At 39.5% G+C, this 19,372-nt stretch overlaps 1 protein-coding gene across 1 annotated transcript; it reads left to right on the top strand.

Moving 5' to 3' along the window:
* Nucleotides 1–6,019: 6,019 nt before the first annotated feature.
* Nucleotides 6,020–9,861, top strand: LOC309963302 (gamma-crystallin A-like; the record flags this gene model as incomplete). The annotated part of the gene is given in 5 exon segments (XM_082841599.1): nt 6,020–6,025; nt 7,651–7,893; nt 9,589–9,762; nt 9,766–9,786; nt 9,790–9,861. Coding segments are annotated over 5 exon segments (516 nt in total).
* Between the last annotated feature and the right edge of the window lie 9,511 nt (nt 9,862–19,372).

Here is a 19,372-nt window from a genome sequence, read left to right as displayed (position 1 = left end):
AACAAAAAAAAAAGAGGGCTTCCTGGTGGCGCAGTGGTTGAGAGTCTGCCTGCCAATGCAGGGGACACGGGTTCGTGTCCCGGTCCGGGAAGATCCCACATGCCGCGGAGCGGCTGGGCCCGTGAGCCATGGCCGCAGAGCCTGTGCGTCGGGAGCCTGTGCTCTGCAACGGGAGAGGCCACAACAGTGAGAGGCCTGCATACAGCAAAAAAAAAAAAAAAAAAAAAAAGAGAGAGAGATGAGAACAGAGTAAATCCTAAATAAATACTGACCATTATTATCTTTATAGCATTTGAGAAATACTATCCACAGTTAATCAGCTATTACTCTGTTGATTCAAATAAGTGTGTTGAGGAGAGGATCTGTATTAATATCTGTGTCAAATGTTCCTATTCTCGGTCCCTTTCTCACTAATGAAAATTTTATCTTTGTCTGCTTTGCATCTCTGCTGCTTCTGCCCTGCCCATCTAATTCCTTTGACATTTATGCTTCAGAATTCAGAGAATGGTCAGAGATGGACAGGGCTGGAAAGTAAGGCGAAAGAAAGGAGGGTTCTTTGCCGTTCCAGCTCTGCGTTCTCAATTGCAATGTGCAAAGTGAAAAGGAAATTTTAAAGGTCAGAGAGACCAAAGCTGAGCAGGGAAAGAATCAGAAAAGTGGTACAGACTGGCTGGCTGGGATGTTTTAGGGTTTTGTTGAATGAGAGACTCTGGGTCAGCTGGAGGGTTGTAAGGTAGGAAAGGGAAAGGGGAATTTTGAAAACAGAACCACTGGGTTATGAATTGGGTTTGCTTCAAGAAACACAAGTGAAAACTGAAATTCCTTTTTATGTAGTTCGGTTGCTATACTATGCATTTTTAAAATGTGAATCTCTGAATAGACTGGGTCACACAGGGCTCAGGGTTTATTCAGATTTTCTGAGGCAAACTATTGACTGATTAGAAATGTAACCTTATCATAGCAAATGCTTTAAGAACTGCCTGAAATCTTTAGTCACATCAGGGCTTTAATACGTGTTATTCTAGTAACAAAAATCATGCTATTAGGAAATATTTATGATATTGAGTTTTCTTTTAAAGGTCTTTGTTATAATGAGATTTGAAGGTATTGCTTTTCTAGAACTATATCTTTGTTACTTAAGATCCTTTTGAGTAAGATGATGTTAATTTTTAAGATGTCAGTTTGGGGATAGCAAGCTTTAGAAAGTAAAACAGACAACAGAAAATCAAAAAACAGTAATAACTCCAGAAATAACATACACGTACATCCACACACATACACACATACACTGATAATCTACACCTTAAACTTAATCATGAAAAAATAGATCTCTGAGACAGGGGTTCATAGCCCCTTGAGGCCCATCTATGCACCTATGTACTGAAAATCTGGCTCTCAAGATTACTCACTGGTATGTTATTTTGAACGTATAATTTCATTCCTTGTATGTTTTTTTCCATAACCGTTGAAGACTGTTGGCTTCTTGATGGAAGCAGATCTTTTATTTCCTTATTATTTCCTACATGTGTATAAAGTGCTTTGCAGGCAGTAATATTCAGTAATTATTACTGATTAGTGAATTGGCAGTAAATGAATGGTACTTAGGTGAGTGCTTTCAAACCACTGTGCCCTACCCATACTGCCTGAGAGGCTCGTTTTAGGGACCAACCATTTCTATAGGCTAATCGATGCTTGTAAGCCCAGGAGTGTCAAAAGAATAAGTGCCCATTTTGCAGTAGGATCAGATCCTGACATGAATCCCTCTCATAAGGCCCCTTCTTGACAACCAAACAGCAGAAACCACATTCGTGAGGGGTTTTCATGCTTTATTATTTGTGTACTTTAGGCATCTCTTCCAACTCTTGGGTAATGTACTTAATAAAGTAGTTTTTCTTTTTTTAAAATTTTTATTGGGGTATAGTTGCTTTACAATGTTAGTTAGTTGTGTTGTGTTAGTTTCTATTGTACAGCAAAGTGAATCAGCCATATGTATACAGAGATCCCCTCTTTTTTTGGATTTCCTTCCCATTTAGGTCACCAAAGAGCACTAAATAGAGTTCCCTGCGCTACACAGCAGGTTCTCATTAACTATCTATTATATACATATTAGTATGTATATGTCAATCCCAATCTCCCAATTCATCCCATACCTCCTTTCCCCGCTTGGTGTCCATACGTTTGTTCTCTATGTCTGTGTCTCTATTTCTGCCTTGCAAACCGGTTCATCTGTACCATTTTTCTAGATTCCACATATATGCATTAATATATGGTATTTGTCTTTCTCTTTCTGACTTACTTCACTCTGTATGACAGTCTCTAGGTCCATCCACATCTCTACAAATGACCCAATTTCATTCCTTTTTATGGCTGAGTAATATGCCATTGTATATATGTACCACATCTTCTTTATCCATTCATCAATCTACGGACACTTAGGTTGCTTCCATGACCTGGCTATTGTAAACAGTGCTGCAATGAACATTGGGGTGCAGGTGTCTTTTTGAATTACGGTTTTCTCCAGGTATATGCCCAGTAGTGGGATTGCTGGGTTATTTGGTAATTCTATTTTTAGTTTTTTTAAGGAACCTCCATACTGTTCTCCATAGTGGCTGTATCAATTTACATTCCTATCAACAGTGCAAGAGGGTTCCCTTTTCTCTGCACTCTCTCCAGCATTTATTGTTTGTAGATTTTTTTGATGATGGCCATTCTGACCGGTGTGAGGTGATACCTCGTTGTAGTTTTGATTTGCATTTCTCTAATAATTAGTGATGTTGAGCAGCTTTTCATGTGCCTCTTGGCCATCTGTATGTCTTCTTTGGAGAAATGTCTATTTAGTTCTTCCGCCCATTTTTTGATCGGGTTGTAAAGTAGTTTTTCAACTATAATAGTAATACATGCTTACAGTAAAAATTTCAAAAGTACAAAATATAGATAATGAAAAGTAAAAGAATCCTCACTTTGCCATATCCTTGTCCTACTCCTCAGAAATAACAACTATTAATAATTTTCAATTCAAATATTTGCCATACATGTACATATACATACACGCACATCTACCTAGTTAGAAATAACAAATTAATAAATTAAATAGTTTATTAAATGTATGACAAATACACTTTCACAGTTTATTGTTTGAAGAAATTTTTCATTTATATGTTTAAGCTTCTTAGTCTTTTCTTTTGTGGCTTATGGATACTGTATCATGTCTTTTAGCTGATGAACATTTTTTTTAACTGCAAGATATCAATGCCTTATTCAGAAATTTCGATTCCAGTCACTGAATTTCTTCAATAAGGGAAAAAGAGAAATTATTTTTTAACAATCCAGGTATTCTAGAAAACAGTTTTCAAGATTTCTTTTGTACTGTATTGTTATTAGTAGCTCATTTATTAGTCAAAATGGGTATGAGCAATGCCATATCCTTGGAAAGGCAGAAAAAGAGTGAAAGACAAATAAGAACAAAGAACAAGGGCAACAAATAGAAAACATTAACAACTAAGATAGATATTAATTCAACTATATCAATAATCATTTTGATCATCAAAGGTCTAAATGCACCAATTAAAAGACAGAACTCAATAGCCACAGACTACTGTATCTGGACAGCACAGAGCATTCCCATCACTGCAGATGTGTTAAAGATGTATGTTAAAGAAAATATAGCAAATATGGCAACCTTTTTTTTTAATTGAAGTACAGCTGATTTACAATGTTGTGTTAGTTTTAGGTGTACAGCAAAGAGATTCAGTTATACATATATGTAGCAAACTCTTAACTGCAGAATCCAGGTGGTGGGCATATGTATCTTCATTGTACAATTCTTTTAACGTTTCTGTATGAAAATTTTCATAATACAATTATGAAGAAGAAAAAAAAGACAGAAATTGTCAGAGTGGATCAAAAAACAAGACCCAATTATATGGTGCCTATAAGGCACCCTCTTAACATAAAGACATATATAGATTAAAAGTAAATGGATGTAGGGAATTCCCTGGCAGTCCAGTGGTTAGGATTTGGTGCTTTGACTGAGGTGGCCTGGGTTCAATCCCTGGTCAGGGAACTAAGATCTTGTGAGCTGCACAGCACAGCAAAAAAAAAAAAAAAAGTAAATGGATGGAGAACAATAAATCACGCTAGAACTAATTAAAAAAAGAAAATTAGCTATATTAATTTCAGACAAAGCTGACTTAGAAGCAAGGAAAGTTATTAGGGATAAAGAAGGGCATTACATAATGATAAAGGGGTCAATTCTCCAAGAAGACATAACAATCCTTAACATGTGTGCATCGAACAACAGAACATCCAACTATGTGAGGTAAAAACTATTAGAATTGCAGAGAGAAATCAATGATTCCATTTTCATAGTTGGAGACTAACACTTCTCTATCAGAAATGGAAAGAGGGCAATATAAGTTTAAATTCAAAGCAATATATAAGAAATTCAAAATAGTATGGTGCAGGCACAATACACAACTGCTGAGGGGCAAAGAAATGATTTGCTTTGGTCACGGTTAGTGAAAAGAAGTATTATTTTTATTATTTTTTTAATTTGGAAATAATTGCAAGCTTAGAGAAAAGTTGCAAAAATAGTACAAAGAGCTCTCATATACATTTTACTCACATTTGCTAATTGTTACCATAACATTTTGCTTCATTATCTTTACCATTTTTCTCTCTCTGTCCCTGTCCCACTCTTTTATTCTCTTCTCTCTTTGTTTCTCTTTCTCTCAGTATATATTTTATTTATTTATTTTTTTTTTGCGGTACGCGGGCCTCTCACTGTTGTGGCCTCTCCCGTTGTGGAGCACAGGCTCCGGACGCGCAGGCTTAGCGGCCATGGCTCACGGGCCCAGCTGCTCCGCGGCATGTGGGATCTTCCCAGACCGGGGCATGAACCCATGTTCCCTGCATCGGCAGGCCGACTCTCAACCACTGTGCCACCAGGGAAGCCCCTCAGTATATATTTTATACTGAGTATATAAAACTTTTTCTAAGCCATCTGAAGTTATATACACCATATCACTTTACCCCTATATACTTCAGAGTGTATTTCCTAAGAATAAAGTCACTCTCTTAAATAACTACAGGATGGTTATCAACTTCAGAAAATTTAACATTGATACTTTACCATATAGGTATCAATTTTGTCAATTGACCAATACTGTCCTTTTTTATATATTTTTCCCTGTGTGGGATCATATATTGTATTTAATTGAGAAATATAACTCAATTTCCAAATGTCTGAGAAAAATTCCATGGAAATTCTTTTGCACCCACTTTTATTTTAATTCATCTTTGTCAGTAATTTGGTATCTGATATTTGACCTTAACTCCCTATAGATTGAAAGCTAATATCTGTGTCCATGTTAAATTGATGTGCTTGATACAAAAATTATCTTTTTATTCTACAGGTCACTTAGAAACTTGGAATTGCACCATGGGAGTTCGTAATAAATTCTCTGGGAGAAGAAAAGTCTCTGCATCATCTTAAAATTGCAACTCTTGCTGGCATATTTTTCTTTGCAATTAGCTTTTGATACAAAGTGCATTGAAGTGTTTTTTCGGGTGTTGAGCTTTCTTAGAATCACATTGTTTGGCCATATTGTGGTTAAAAAAACAAGTATGTATCTTATGCTACTTCATTATGACTAGAAGATTGTTGGTTGGAGGATTTGGAGAATATATACTATTTCTGTGTCAGAGCAGACTGGCTTTGTAGGACATTTTACAAATGTTTAGCACTGAACATTTCAGAATGGTGGAGTAGGAGGCAATTTTCCAAAGTTTCAATCCAAATTAAATTAACCTGTCATCGATTGCCCTTACTATGTTCTCACATGGAAATATTTAAACTCATTTCAATAAAGCCTTAAAAGAAAAACAGGTCCAGGCTTTCTTTCAGTAGAATATAAGGACTATTAGGAAATGAAAATGATCTGGTCTTTCAACACATTTCCAAAATTCTGATTAGGCACATAGTTGAGCTTATAAATACATGTAGTAACAATTTGACCAAATGAATGTAAGTATAAATTATACCATCTTATGGTTTTGATGTGTCACCTTTCTGCAGAACAGTTTTAACATGTGCCAAAACTGGTGTGTGATTTGTTGACTTTTGCTGAAAATGGTGGTGTATTCCGATGTGGTTTTGTAGCTGGGGAGACCAATGCAGCCTTTCCCACACTGGTTCACTTACAGCTGTAACTGAAGTTTACCAGTACACCTGCCACATTAGGTATATCCTCTGGTCCCTGGGTATACTGTCTAACTTCATAGGACTCTGCCCAGTTTTCTTTTGTCTAGCTCTGCTACTTGCAGGGGAACACTTTTTCTTTGTGGCTATTAATTTCTCTCCTCTTAGCATCTGCACATTTTCTTTACATGCTGCCTGAGGACTTTTACAAATGCATTGTGGACATATTGCCAGCTGTAGGTTGATGTCCCTCCCTGGGTCATGAACCATGAAGGCGTTTGATTTCATCTTTCTACATACACACGGGATGAGTTGGGGATTGGGGTCATCCTCTACCCCTGAATATCTGAAGAGCGCTTCTAAATCAATAGGTTGGCAGCGATGGGAAAAGCTTTCAAGCAGTCACCTGGGTCCTATGAAACAGTGTTGCTTCAGGGAGGGAAAACTCAGGAAAATCACGATGCTAGTTTTTTTTTTTTTTTTAACATCTTTATTGAAGCATAATTGCTTTACAATGGTGTGTTAGTTTCTGCTGTATAACAAAGCGAATCAGCTATACATATACATATATCCCCATATCCCCTCCCTCTTGTGTCTCCCTCCCAACCTCCCTACCCCACCCCTCTAGGTGGTCACAAAGCACCGAGCTGATCTCCCTGTGCTATGTGGCTGCTTCCCACTAGCTATCTGTTTTACATTTGGTAGTGTATATATGTTCATGCCTCTCTCTCACTTTGTCCCAGTTTACCCTTCCCCCCACCACTGTGTCCTCAAGTCCATTCTCCATGTCTGCCTCTTTATTCCTGTCCTGCCCCTAGGTTCTTCAGAACAATTTTTTTCTTTTCTTTTTTTTTTTTTAGATTCCATATATATGCGTTAGCATACGGTATTTATTTTTCTCTTTCTGACTTACTTCACTCTGTATGACAGACTCTAGGTCCACATGATGCTAGTTTTGAAAACAAAAAGCATCCCTAGAAGCTGGGTTGAGGGGAGAGGGGAATGGGAGGATTCTGTATATTTTCCTACTCCCGGAGCGTCTCAGAGAGTCTTGGGAGACCTCTTGCTTTTTAGCCCAAGGAGAAGTGTTTAACCTCAAGACAAAATGTGGCTATTTACAAAATTTGCTGCTTTTCACCAGTAACTCAAAGTTATACATTTACAAATTGATTTTATTTTTTCATCTCATGAAAGTAATATATATTTATATAACAACAAATTAAAGCAATTGAAAACAACAAAAAGGAGAAATAAAAACATAAAATTAAGACCTATAATCTTGCCATTCATTGATAACCATGATTGACATTTGGGCTTATACATACACTGTTATAATCTTTTTTTTCCTACATAAACATACGCCACAGCGTGTCTGCTGGGTGTCTACTGTGGGGTGGGGGGGATGTACCTCCCAGCTGACTCCCTGCTGTCACCTTGCTTTCCACCTGCAGATCACCATCTACGAGGACTGGGGCTTCCAGGGCCGCCGCTACGAGTGCAGCAGCGACTGCCCCAACCTGCAGCCCTACGTCAGCCGCTGCAACTCCATCCGGGTGGACAGCAGCTGCTGGATGCTCTACGAGCACCCCAACTACCAGGGCCACCAGTACCTCCTGCGGCGCGGCGACTACCCCGACTACCAGCAGTGGATGGGCTTCAACGACTCCGTCCGCCCCTGCCACACAATTCCTTACGTGAGTCTTAGTTCAATACGACTCATGTGAAAGCATCACTGATCCATGGCCATAAATTCCTGTTCATAAAAGTCAGTTTGTTTCAACTCAGGACTAGTGTTCACGGTGAAATAGCAAAGCCCAACTCTCAAGCATTTAACAAAAAATTGATTGCCTTTACTACGCTCTCATATGGAAACATTAAAACTCATTTCAATAAAGCATTAAAAATGGGCAGATTGTTTTTAGGCACAAGAAATCACAACAATATAGCTTCTAAAGTTGAATTTGGAAGTATCTAGCTGATCCCTAGTTTCTAAATAAAAACTACCTTGTTCAGTAAAGAAAAAAATCTATCTAGATCATTATTTCTTAATGAACACTGACAGACTATGGGAGAACAACATAAGTATAATGTATTCTGACTGTATTGGCGATTATTTTCAACACCTTCTTTATGACCTAGGGATCTAGAAACTAGAACAGTATGTTTTGCTTGCAGGTGGCTCCTTGTATTCAGCAGTCATTATCAACTAGTTTTTTACAAGGGTCAGAAAAAGATCATTAATTAGGATTTCATGGGACATGGTCCTCACCAAAATGCTGCTTAATGTTTTTCAATCATGTGGAATTTGTATTTCTACATTCTGATGACACCAAATTATGTGTCATGACAAGCAGATTCAAGAAGTGAAACCAAAATTCGGCTGCAGAAATTTGCAGATGCAAAAAGAGGTACAAATAAGATAGAAATTTCTTTGAGGCAAAAAACTCAACTTACAAGTGACTTGGCAAAATGTTGGACATGTGGACTCAAGAGTAAATATGAATTGTTGTAAATGATGAGTACAAAAGTGACTTAAAAACAAGCTTGAGGGGCTTCCCTGGTGGCGCAGTGGTTGAGAATCTGCCTGCCAATGCAGGGGACACGGGTTCTAGCCCTGGTCTGGGAAGATCCCACATGCTGCAGAGCCATTAAACCCAACTACTGAGCCTGCGCTCTAGAGCCCTTGAGTCACAACTACTGAGCCCACGTGCCACAACTACTGAAGCCCGCATGCCTAGAGGTGCCCCTGCTCACCGCAACTAGAGAAAGCCCTCGCGCAGCAATGAAGACCCAACACAGCCAAAAATAAATAAATTCCAAAATAAAAATATTTAAAAACAAGCTTGAGGAGCTCAGCTCAGTGCTCTGTGATGACCTAGAGGGGTGGGATGGCGGGAGGAGAGAGGCTCAGGAGGGAGGGGATATATGTATACATATAGTTGATTCACTTTTTTCTACAGCAGAAACTAACACAACGTTGTAAAGCAATTATACTCCAATCAAAAAAAATACAAAAAAAACAAGAAAACCAAAACCAAGCTTGATAGGATTCAGTGATACACAGTCATAATGGTAAAGGGAGTTAAAATCCTCTCTGCAGACTCAACCAAATACAGTTGTGACAGTTGTTTTTTTTTTTTTAGAAAGGAATCCCTTTTATTGACTTTATTTCAATTCTTGTTTCTTCCACAGGATAGACCCCTGGTCAGGTCAGTTTTATTTTAATACTCTCCCTAATTTGTTAGAACAACCATGTAAGGAAAGGATACATATATGACAGGATGGTTTGAAAACTCTGCTTCATGAAGCTGCAGGCTGATTGAGTCACTTTTACTGATATCAAGGATGCCCACAACTTATTTTTAATCTTTGGTTTACTGTCACAACAGACTAGCTCTCACAGGATAAAGCTGTATGAGAGACATGGCTACGGAGGCCTGGTGTCCGAGCTCACAGAGGATTGCTCCTGCATGCATGACCACTTCCAGCTCAATGAGCTCCACTCACTCCACATGCTGGAGGGCTGGTGGGTCCTCTGCAAGATGCCCAACTACCTGGGGTGGTAGTACTTGCTGAGGCCAGGGGACTAAAGGAGCTACCATGACCGGGGAGGCCTGGATGCCAAAGTCGGCTCTCTGAGATGCATCATCGATTTGTACTAGGCTGTGTTTTCCTTATTATAATCCACATAGAGTTGCACTAAATATACAGATTGTGTTCCTGGCACTAAGTGATTCTTGTTCATCTTAAATGATAACTGAATTTTAATAAATGGTGACCCTTGGCAACTTATCTGACCCTGAAGGTCAAGTGTCTTGAATGTCTACTTACTTCCTGCTGGTCAGGCAGCAGTAATTATGAAGTCCCCACTCATGTCATGGGAAGGAGGGAGAAACACTGTCTGCCTCTATGACCCACGATCTGAGGGAGAGAGGAAAGAAACATAATGAAAAACTATGAAACCCATATACAGGAGAAAATATAGAACCAGTTGTGGTTGGGATACCAAAGACAAAGGATTGCTGGAGAGGTTAGGGCAGCTGAAGTTTCAGATAAGATTAGTCAAGAAAAGCTGAGTGAAAAGAGAAGTTTTAAGCGGAATTCCCGAAGTAGAGAAGGTCAAGTACACATGATGAGGTCATCTGGGAGGAGAAGTGTTAAATTAAGAGTTAAAGGACCCGGGGCTCGTCGCAACCAGAGAAAGCCCGTGCACAGCAACAAAGACCCAACTCAGCCAAAAATTAATTAATTAATTAATTAATTATTTAAAAAAAGAGTTAAAGGGCCTGAGTTGTTATCCTGCCTCTGCTACTTACTAATAAAATGCCCCTCAGTCTCAGGTAAACTAGGATGGTTGGTTACTCCACTTCCTAGCTTATCTCTTCGAGCAAGTCATTTCTTATTCACTGTGCCTAAATTGCCTTATTGAAAACTACAGGCAATAATAAATTCCTGTCTCACTAATTTCCAGGATAACTATGATGAAAAGCTGGGGAAAGATTGTGAACACACTTTGTTATCTTTAAATGTTTGTACAAATATAAATGTAAGAAATTAATGTATTCTCAGGGTTTCCTCAAATTCAACAGTACAGTATAATCATCTTTATTTTGGACTCCAGTATGAACTTTTATCATGATTCAATTATGGAAGACTCAACTATGCAGAGTGAAGTAAGAATATTTATTATCCTGCATACCTCTGACATTTCTTTCCACTAGAGTAGAGCTGCTCTCCCAGAATGCTAATTCTTTTCACAAATTTACATAAGCAAAAATAGTGCTCTGTCCCAGTTAACTTCTTTATAGAAATTGAGAAGCTAATTTTAAAATTCATATGGAATTGCAAGGGACCCAGAATAGCCGAAACATTCTTGAAAAAAGAACAGAGTAGGAGTACTCACACTTCCTAATTTCAAAACTTACAACAAAGCAACAGTAATCAAGACAGCAGGGTACTGGCACAGGGTAGACATAGAGATGAATGGAATAGACTTGAGGGTCTAGAAATAAACCCATATGTCTATGCTCAACTGATTTTTGCCAAGGGTGCTAAGACCATTCAATGGGGAAAGAATAGCTTTTCAACAAATGGTGCTGGGACTACTGGATATCCAAATGCAAAAGAATAAAGTTAGACCTCCATTTCATACCACATATAAAAATTAACTCAAAATAAATCAAAGAACTCAAACTATAAAACTCTTAGAAGAAAACAGAGACATACATCTTTTTCTTTTTTTCTTTTGGTGGTATGCGGGCCTCTCACCGTTGTGGCCTCTCCCATTGTGGAGCACAGGCTCCGGATGCGCAGGCCCATCAGCCATGGCTCACAGGCCCAGCCACTTGGCGGCATGTGGGATCTTCCCGGACCGGGGCACAAAGCCGCATGCCCTGCATGAGCAAGCGGACTCTCAACCACTGCTCCACCAGGGAAGCCCCATCTTTGTGCTCTTTTATTAGGCAATGATATCTTAAATATGACCAAAAGCACAAGCAACAACAATAAAAAAATAAATTGGACTTCATCAAAATTAAAACCTTTTATGAATCAAAGGATACTATCAAGAAAGTGAAAAGACAGCCCACTGAATGGGAGAAAATATTTACAAACTTTTTATCTGGTAAGAGTCTAGTATCCAGAATATATAAAAACTCTTAAAACAACAACAGAAAGATAAACAACATAATTTAAAAATGGGCAAAGGATCTGAATATACATCTTTATGAAGAAGATATACAAACAGCCAAGAAGCTACTGAAGATGTTCAGCATTATTAGTCATTAGGGAAGTTCAAATCAAACCGCAGTAGGGTAGCACTTAATACCCACTAGGATGGTAATAGGAAAAAAAAACCCAGAAAATAACAAATGTTAGTAAGGACGTGGAGAGATTGGAACTCTCATAAACAGCTGGTGGGAATGGAAAATGTTGCAGCCACCGTGGAAAACGGTTTGGTATTTCCTCAAATAGTTAAATAGAGTTATATGACTCAGCAATTCCACTCTGATGTTTATACTCCAAAGAATTGAAAATGGGTGTTCAAACAAAAACGTATACATGGGGACTTCCCTGGTGGTGCAATGGTTAAGAATCTGCCTGCCAATGCAGGGGACACGGGTTCAAGCCCTGATTCAGGAAGATCCCACTTGCCATGGAGCAACTAAGCCCGTGCGCCACCACTACTGAGCCTGCACTCTAGAGCCGACGAGCCACAACTACTGAGTCCGTGTGCCACAACTACTGAAGCCCGCGTGCCTCGAGCTCATGCTCTGCAACAAGAGAAGCCACCACAACGAGAAGCATGCGCACTGCAACGAAGATTAGCCCCCGCTCGCCGCAACTAGAGGAAGCCCGCGCCCAGCAATGAAAACCCAAAGCAGCCAATAAATAAATAAATTTATTTAAAAAAAAAGTATACATGAATGTTCATAGCAGCACTATTCACGGTAGCCAGAAGGTGAAAACAACCCAAATGTCTATCAGTGGATGATTGGACAAATGAAATGTGATATATCCAAACAATGGAATATTATTTGGCCATAAAAAGGAATGATGTACTGATACATGCTACAACATGGATGAACCTTGAAAACATTAGGCTAAGTGAAAGAAGCCAGTCACATAAGACCACATATTATAGGATTCATTTATATGAAATAACCTGAATAGGCAAATCTAGAGACAGTAAGTGGATTCATGGGTTGCTTAGGTATGGGGGATGGGTGGATAAAGGAATGAAAACTAAAGGGTACAGGACTTCTCACTGTGGGATGAGCATGCTCTAAAATTCACTGCGGTGATGGTTGCACATAACTGTGAATATACTAAAACCATTGAATTATACACTTTAAATGGGTAAACTATATGGTATGTGAATTATATCTCAACAAAGCTGTTTAAAAATAATAATGCCCGGCACAGAACCTTAAGTAATAAATAATCTTTTAGAATAAGATTCCTTCTTGCTGAAGGAACATATGGTATAAATTATAAATATGAAGATACACATATTACTAAACTGCTGTGGCTCTTACCAATACCAAATATACAGAAAGGTTTGTTTTGCCGCCAGTTTAGTTAAACCATAGTGTGTTGTCCTTTGTTGGGTGACTAATGAAATATGAGCACTGCTTTTTAAAAAAAAAAAAGTAAAACCCAGGTGAGATGTCTCACTGAAAATAATTTTAAACTGAGGTTTTGTTTTGTTTTGCTTTAATCTAGTGAACTTAAGGGTTTAGAGAACAGCCTTTTATCTAAGAAAGCTCGGTGTGCCACAAGTTTTCTTCTCTATAAAATAAGGGGTGTGGACAAGAGGAGCTCCATGTTTCCTTCCAGCTCTGATTCTTTAAGACTGTATTAGGTTTCAACGTACAGCATCTCAATGGTTACCAATGTAGGCCTTGAGGTCCATGGACATGGTTTCTGGCTTGACCACCTAATGGCTGTGTGACCTTGAGCAAGTTACTTATGCTCCCTAAGCCTCAGTTTTCCCACTTGCATGTTCTTATGAGGAATAAATGAGATGCCTCCTGTAAAGAAGCTCAATAAGTAGCAGTCATCCCTCCATCAGTTTTACCTTGTTATGCTATATATATGGACTTCATAAAAAAGGGAGGGGGGCAAAGTAAATTAGCTATTTTCTAAAAAAAATTCTCTAATTCAAGGAAATGTGAACATCCTGAATGTCCTTTTAATAGTCACCCATTACTGCTGTCTTAGAAGGCTACACATAAATCAGTGACTCAGGGGTTTAGGAACCCTTTGCAGTCAGTTAATGCTGAGATCCTAGAGCCAGGCTGAAGAAATCAGCCTGGCAGCAATCAGTCAATTGAAGAATCCACTAGAATTTACCAGAATTCCTGTTAAAGCCAAATATTTTCAAGGTTGGTAGGGAGAACAGGCTACTTTGGTGCTAGGCCCTTTACAAAGTAAAAAAAAAAAAAAAGAACGACATTGAACCTCCTATGAGAAGTGTATAATTAGGGAGAATATAAGCTATGCACATCTGGAAACATAACCTCTAAAACAAGTCATTGTTATATGCAGAAACAATCAGTTTAGGCCTTCAAGGCTGACAGACCTGAGTTCAGTTCCCAGTGCCTCTACTTACTAGCTGTGTGTACCTTTTTGAATTTGTTTCTCATAGTGATCAGTACGTGATTAGACTTGGTCAGCTGGGGACCCTGGCTTGGAATGGGTGTTCAGAGAGCCTCCTCTGGCCTCCTCCAGATACAATCTTCCCCACAGGACAGGAATGTGTGGAACAACAGGGACATGCCCACACGTCTTCTAGACCACACTCCTTATACCTGGAGCTCCAGAGTTTCCTCCATTTACACCCTTGCTTCCAAAACCTAACAGAGAGTCTTCACTCACCCACCCAAAGACACTGGTACTCAAAGGGCAGCTGTTTGGGGGCATGGTCGGGATGTGGGGGTGGAGCATGTGGATGGAGCTTGGACATGTGAGGGAGTGAGAAGGGAGGAGGGCGGTCCATGGGGTGGTGGAGGGGGCCTCTATTTATGCTCTTGCCCTGGATCTCTCAAATATTTGGGGAAGTATTGATAATAATTGTGCTGTGTTAGCTACATGACGTACTCTATATAAGATTCCTGGTACAATGTCTAGAACACACTAAACACTCTTCATACAGTAGGCTGTCATTATTAACTATTATTATTTCCATCATCATGAGCCAAGTGAGTGCTGTAAAGTTTGCCACAGGTTCAATCCTACCTACTTAAGTGAGAGCAGATGTGGCTTCCTTCAGCAGGGTCATGTCAATGATGTGCTGATGAACTCAAGAGGTTTCATCTGGGAGACACATAAGTGGTTACCAGAGAAAAAAGTCTGCAAACGCTTCAGGAAAACCCAGCTGACAAACTAAAACATTGGTATGGGGGAAGGGAGGCAGGGAGGGTAATGAACTATTTCCACAGAGCCTTCTAACAGGCCCCAAGTAACTTTAATGGCTCTTTTTTTTTTTAAAGATTTATTTATTTTTGGCTCTGTTGGGTCTTAGTTGAGGCACGAGAGAGCTGTTCGTTGCAGCACGCGGGCTTCTCTCTAGTTGCGGGTTTTTCTCTCTCTAGTTGTGGCACACAGGCTCCAGGGCACATGGCCTCTGTAGCTGTGGCACATGAGCTCTCTAGTTGAGGCACACAAGCTCAGTAGTTGTGGCACGCGGGCTTTGTTGCCCCACAGCATGTGGGATCTTAGTTCCCTGACCAGGGATCAAACCCACGTCCCCTGCATTGTAAGGTGGATTCTTTACCAATGGACCACCAGGGAAGTCCCTTAATGGCTCTTAAATGAACTATTTTGTTTTTGGAAGAAACCAGGGTTATATTAGATCCATTCAAATATTTTGACATGCAAGTCTATGTATTTTGATATACGAGTTTGTTTAACCATGAGTTCCTAAAGAACTTTAAATGGTTTTTAATTTTTTTTTTAATTTTTTAAAATTTAAACGAGACCTGTCTTTTTTAAAACAAGTTTTGCACTTCTTTTTAAAGGAAAAAGAAAAAACTTGTATGTAACTTTAAACTTGGTATTCAAATATTTGTGCTAAAAGGCTCATTGGCTCAGTCCCTTAATCTCCCACATATTTTAGACTGGGGTGTTGGCTGATACTACAAAGAGACAGAACAAAGCATGTCTTGCAGCATCCGGGACCCAATGTCTTATTCCATTGACCCATCCATCTTCTAAAATGCAAGGAAGTGACTGGGAATCTCATTATTTTTCTTCGCAAAAATGTTGCTCATCATCTTTTCTTTCATTTTTGTTCTCTTTCTCAGGCCATCTCTCCTTTAGCAGTTAAAGGTAAGTTCTGAGACCTTCACGGGAGAGCTCTAGTGGTGCTCTAACACCTCCCCTCCCCTCAGGAAGGCCTCCCTGCTGCCAGCCTACACCAGCCTGCCCAATTTCTGGGCCATTTTTACCTCCCTTCAAGTTTTCCCAGGTCACCAAGGACCAGACAGGAGTGGAGGCTATCAGAACCAGGGGACGTGGTAGAGGACTGAGTGGGAGAGAATGATGGCTGTGTCTCTGAACATCCACATAGGTGACCTCATGTGGGTGAGTTATTGTTTTCCAAAATAAAATCAGAATCATTTGCAATAAAATGGGCATCGCTTGCTTAACTGTTTTTCTTGTTTCCAGGACTCTATCCATATAATTAATTAGTAAATAATCATGGGGGATAGAGAAGTGTGACATGGCCCTTACCCTTAAGGTTATTACCTTGTTGAAGACACTAAACCAGGCTGGGAAAACTGGACAGCTACATATAAATGAATGAAATTAGAACACTCCCTAACACCATACACAAAAAATAAACTCACAATGGATTACAGACCTAAATGTAAGGCCAGACACTATCAAACTCTTAGAGGAAAACATAGGCAGAACACTCTATGACATAAATCACAGCAAGATCCTTTTTGACCCACCTCCTAGAGAAATGGAAATAAAACCAAAAATAAACAAATGGGACCTAATGAAACTTCAAAGCTTTTGCACAGCAAAGGAAACCACAAACAAGACGAAAAGGCAACCCTCAGAATGGGAGAAAATATTTGCAAACGAAGCAACTGACAAAGGATTAACTCCAAAATATACAAGCAGCTCATGCAGCTCAATATCAAAAAAAACAAGCAACCCAATCCAAAAATGGGCAGAAGACCTAAATCGACATTTCTCCAAAGAAGATATACAGACTGCCAACAAACACATGAAAGAATGCTCAACATCACTAATCATTAGAGAAATGCAAATCAAAACTACAATGAGGTATCACCTCACACCGGTCAAAATGGCCATCATCAAAATATCTACAAACAGTAAATGTTGGAGAGGGTGTAGAGAAAAGGGAACCCTGTTGCACTGTTGGTGAGAATGTAAATTGATACAGCCAATCTGGAGAACAGTATGGAGGTTCCTTAAAAAACTAAACATAGAACTACCATGCGACCCAGCAATCCCACTACTGGGTACATACCCTGAGAAAACAATAATTCCAAAAGAGTCATGTACCACAATGTTCATTGCAGCACTATTTACAATAGCTAGGACATGGAAGCAACCTAAGTGTCCATCGACAGATGAATGGATAAAGAAGATGTGGCACATATATACAATGGAATATTACTCAGCCATAAAAAGAAACGAAATTGAGTTATTTGTAGTAAGGTGGATGGACCTAGAGTCTGTCGTAAAGAATGAAGTAAGTCAGAAGGAGAAAAACAAATTCGTATGCTAACACATATATATGGAATCTGGAAAAAAAAAAAAAGGTTCTGAAGAACCTAGGAGCAGGACGGGAATAAAGACGCAGACATAGAGAATGACTTGAGGACATGGGGAGGGGGAAGGGTTAGCTGTGACAAAGTGAGAGAGTGGCATGGACATATACACACTACCAAATGTAAAATACATAGCTTGTGGGAAGCAGCCGCATAGCACAGGGAGATCAGCTTGGTGCTTTGTGACCACCTAGAGTGTGGGAACTATTTACATATCATTTACACTGTATTTACAACTACTTACACAGCATTTACATTGTAGTAGGTATTATAGGTAATCTAGAGATGATTTAAAGTATATGGGAAGATTGTGTAGGTTATATGCAAATACTACTCCATTTTGTATAAGGGACTTGAGCATCTGCAGATTTTGGTATCTACAGGAGTTCTGGAAGCAATCCCACGGATACCGAGGGACGGCCTGCTTTATTTCTAGTATTTTATTTGATCCCTAAAATGTGTTAATATAATTGTTTGCCTCAGGGCTCTGTTAGTGCTGCCACCAGTTTTGCAAGAGGTCAGGATGAATTCTACAATGTCACATGACATAGGCTATGAAATAGACTGGGGCCAGCCTGTAGCCACCTATACTCTTTATCGTCCCATGGAGGGTCATGTCAGGGCCTGGGTATCTGCTGGATACTGTGTTGGTTCTATTCCAATAGAGGGACTCCTACTCACTGTGGGTTCCCCTTTTTATAGGAAGAGCCTTAGTAAACCTATTACATGTTAACATAAATAACATATTTTATGAATAATAACCATACTTTCCAAAGCAAAAACAATGAAAAGACTGGAATTGCTTTACATTTTACCAAATCTCTTTAATGTCATATAGCCTCTGGAAAAACTCCACTGTACACTTGTGAAGGAATAAGAGTGAAAAGGGCAAATAACATCTTGGTATTGTTATGAAAACTGTTCTGACCATATGAACCCCTTGAAAGTGTCTTGGGGACCTTAGAGGTCCCCATATCACACTGTGAAATCCATACTATCAAGATACCCTGTTGTCTGGCCTGGTATCAAGATGCTCTGTTGTCTGGTGCTGTCTAGCATCTCAGAAGTCTGAGGAAGTGGAGGGTGTTGTACCTTGAGGATTTCTGCATTACTCCTTACACTAACTCAAATCACCCTTACCAAGTGAACAAGAGTTTATCAGGGTGAAGAGAAAAGATAGATCTTAGGACATTTGAAGGAGGCCAGGGACACCAAAGAGCGAGCAAGTCTCTGGGCAGCCACCAGCAGAAGGAAGGATGTAGGCTCCAAGGGAGATGTGAGAAAGGAAGGCCACAACAGTCTGCTTTCAATCACAGAATCTTGAATTTGAATTATGCTTTATGCTTTTCAAAGCATTTTCACAGATTACTTGATTCCCTCTTCCTTAAGATTTCTTATTATTTAAATTCTGGTTTTCAAGAAGTATTTTTGTTTTGTTTTGTTTTTAAACACCAGTCCCTGAGCAGAACACATGGTTTAGTTTAGTTACCTTTAAGGAGTCAATTAAGCAGACTAGGCTATAAAATAAAAGCATGGGAATAGAATTCCGCTCATCCTTCTACGTTAAAGACTTTTCATTTTGGTGGCAACAACAGCTTTTGTGAATTAGAACAACCCGAACCTACCAGAAAGAATAAGAGTAAACATTCAGCTAACCGCAGTGACCAGGGGGAGGGAGGGCGGAGAGCTTGCAAATCCCCTTACTCACCGAAATGGGCTCCTTTTGTGTGATTTCCTGCGGAGGCAGCAGTCAGGGCTGCTATTTATACAGCGGCCCTCCCCCTAGTCGCACACAGCATCCAGCGAACACCTCCTGCTTCCTCTCTCCAGAATGGGAAAGGTAAGTGCTGGGTACCTGATG

Source organism: Leucopleurus acutus, assembly GCF_964270905.1.
Source record: "Leucopleurus acutus genome assembly, chromosome: 6".
Taxonomy (NCBI): domain Eukaryota; kingdom Metazoa; phylum Chordata; class Mammalia; order Artiodactyla; family Delphinidae; genus Leucopleurus; species Leucopleurus acutus.
The sequence above is the reverse complement of the archived record's forward strand: the minus strand, read 5'-3'. Positions and strand labels throughout refer to the sequence as shown.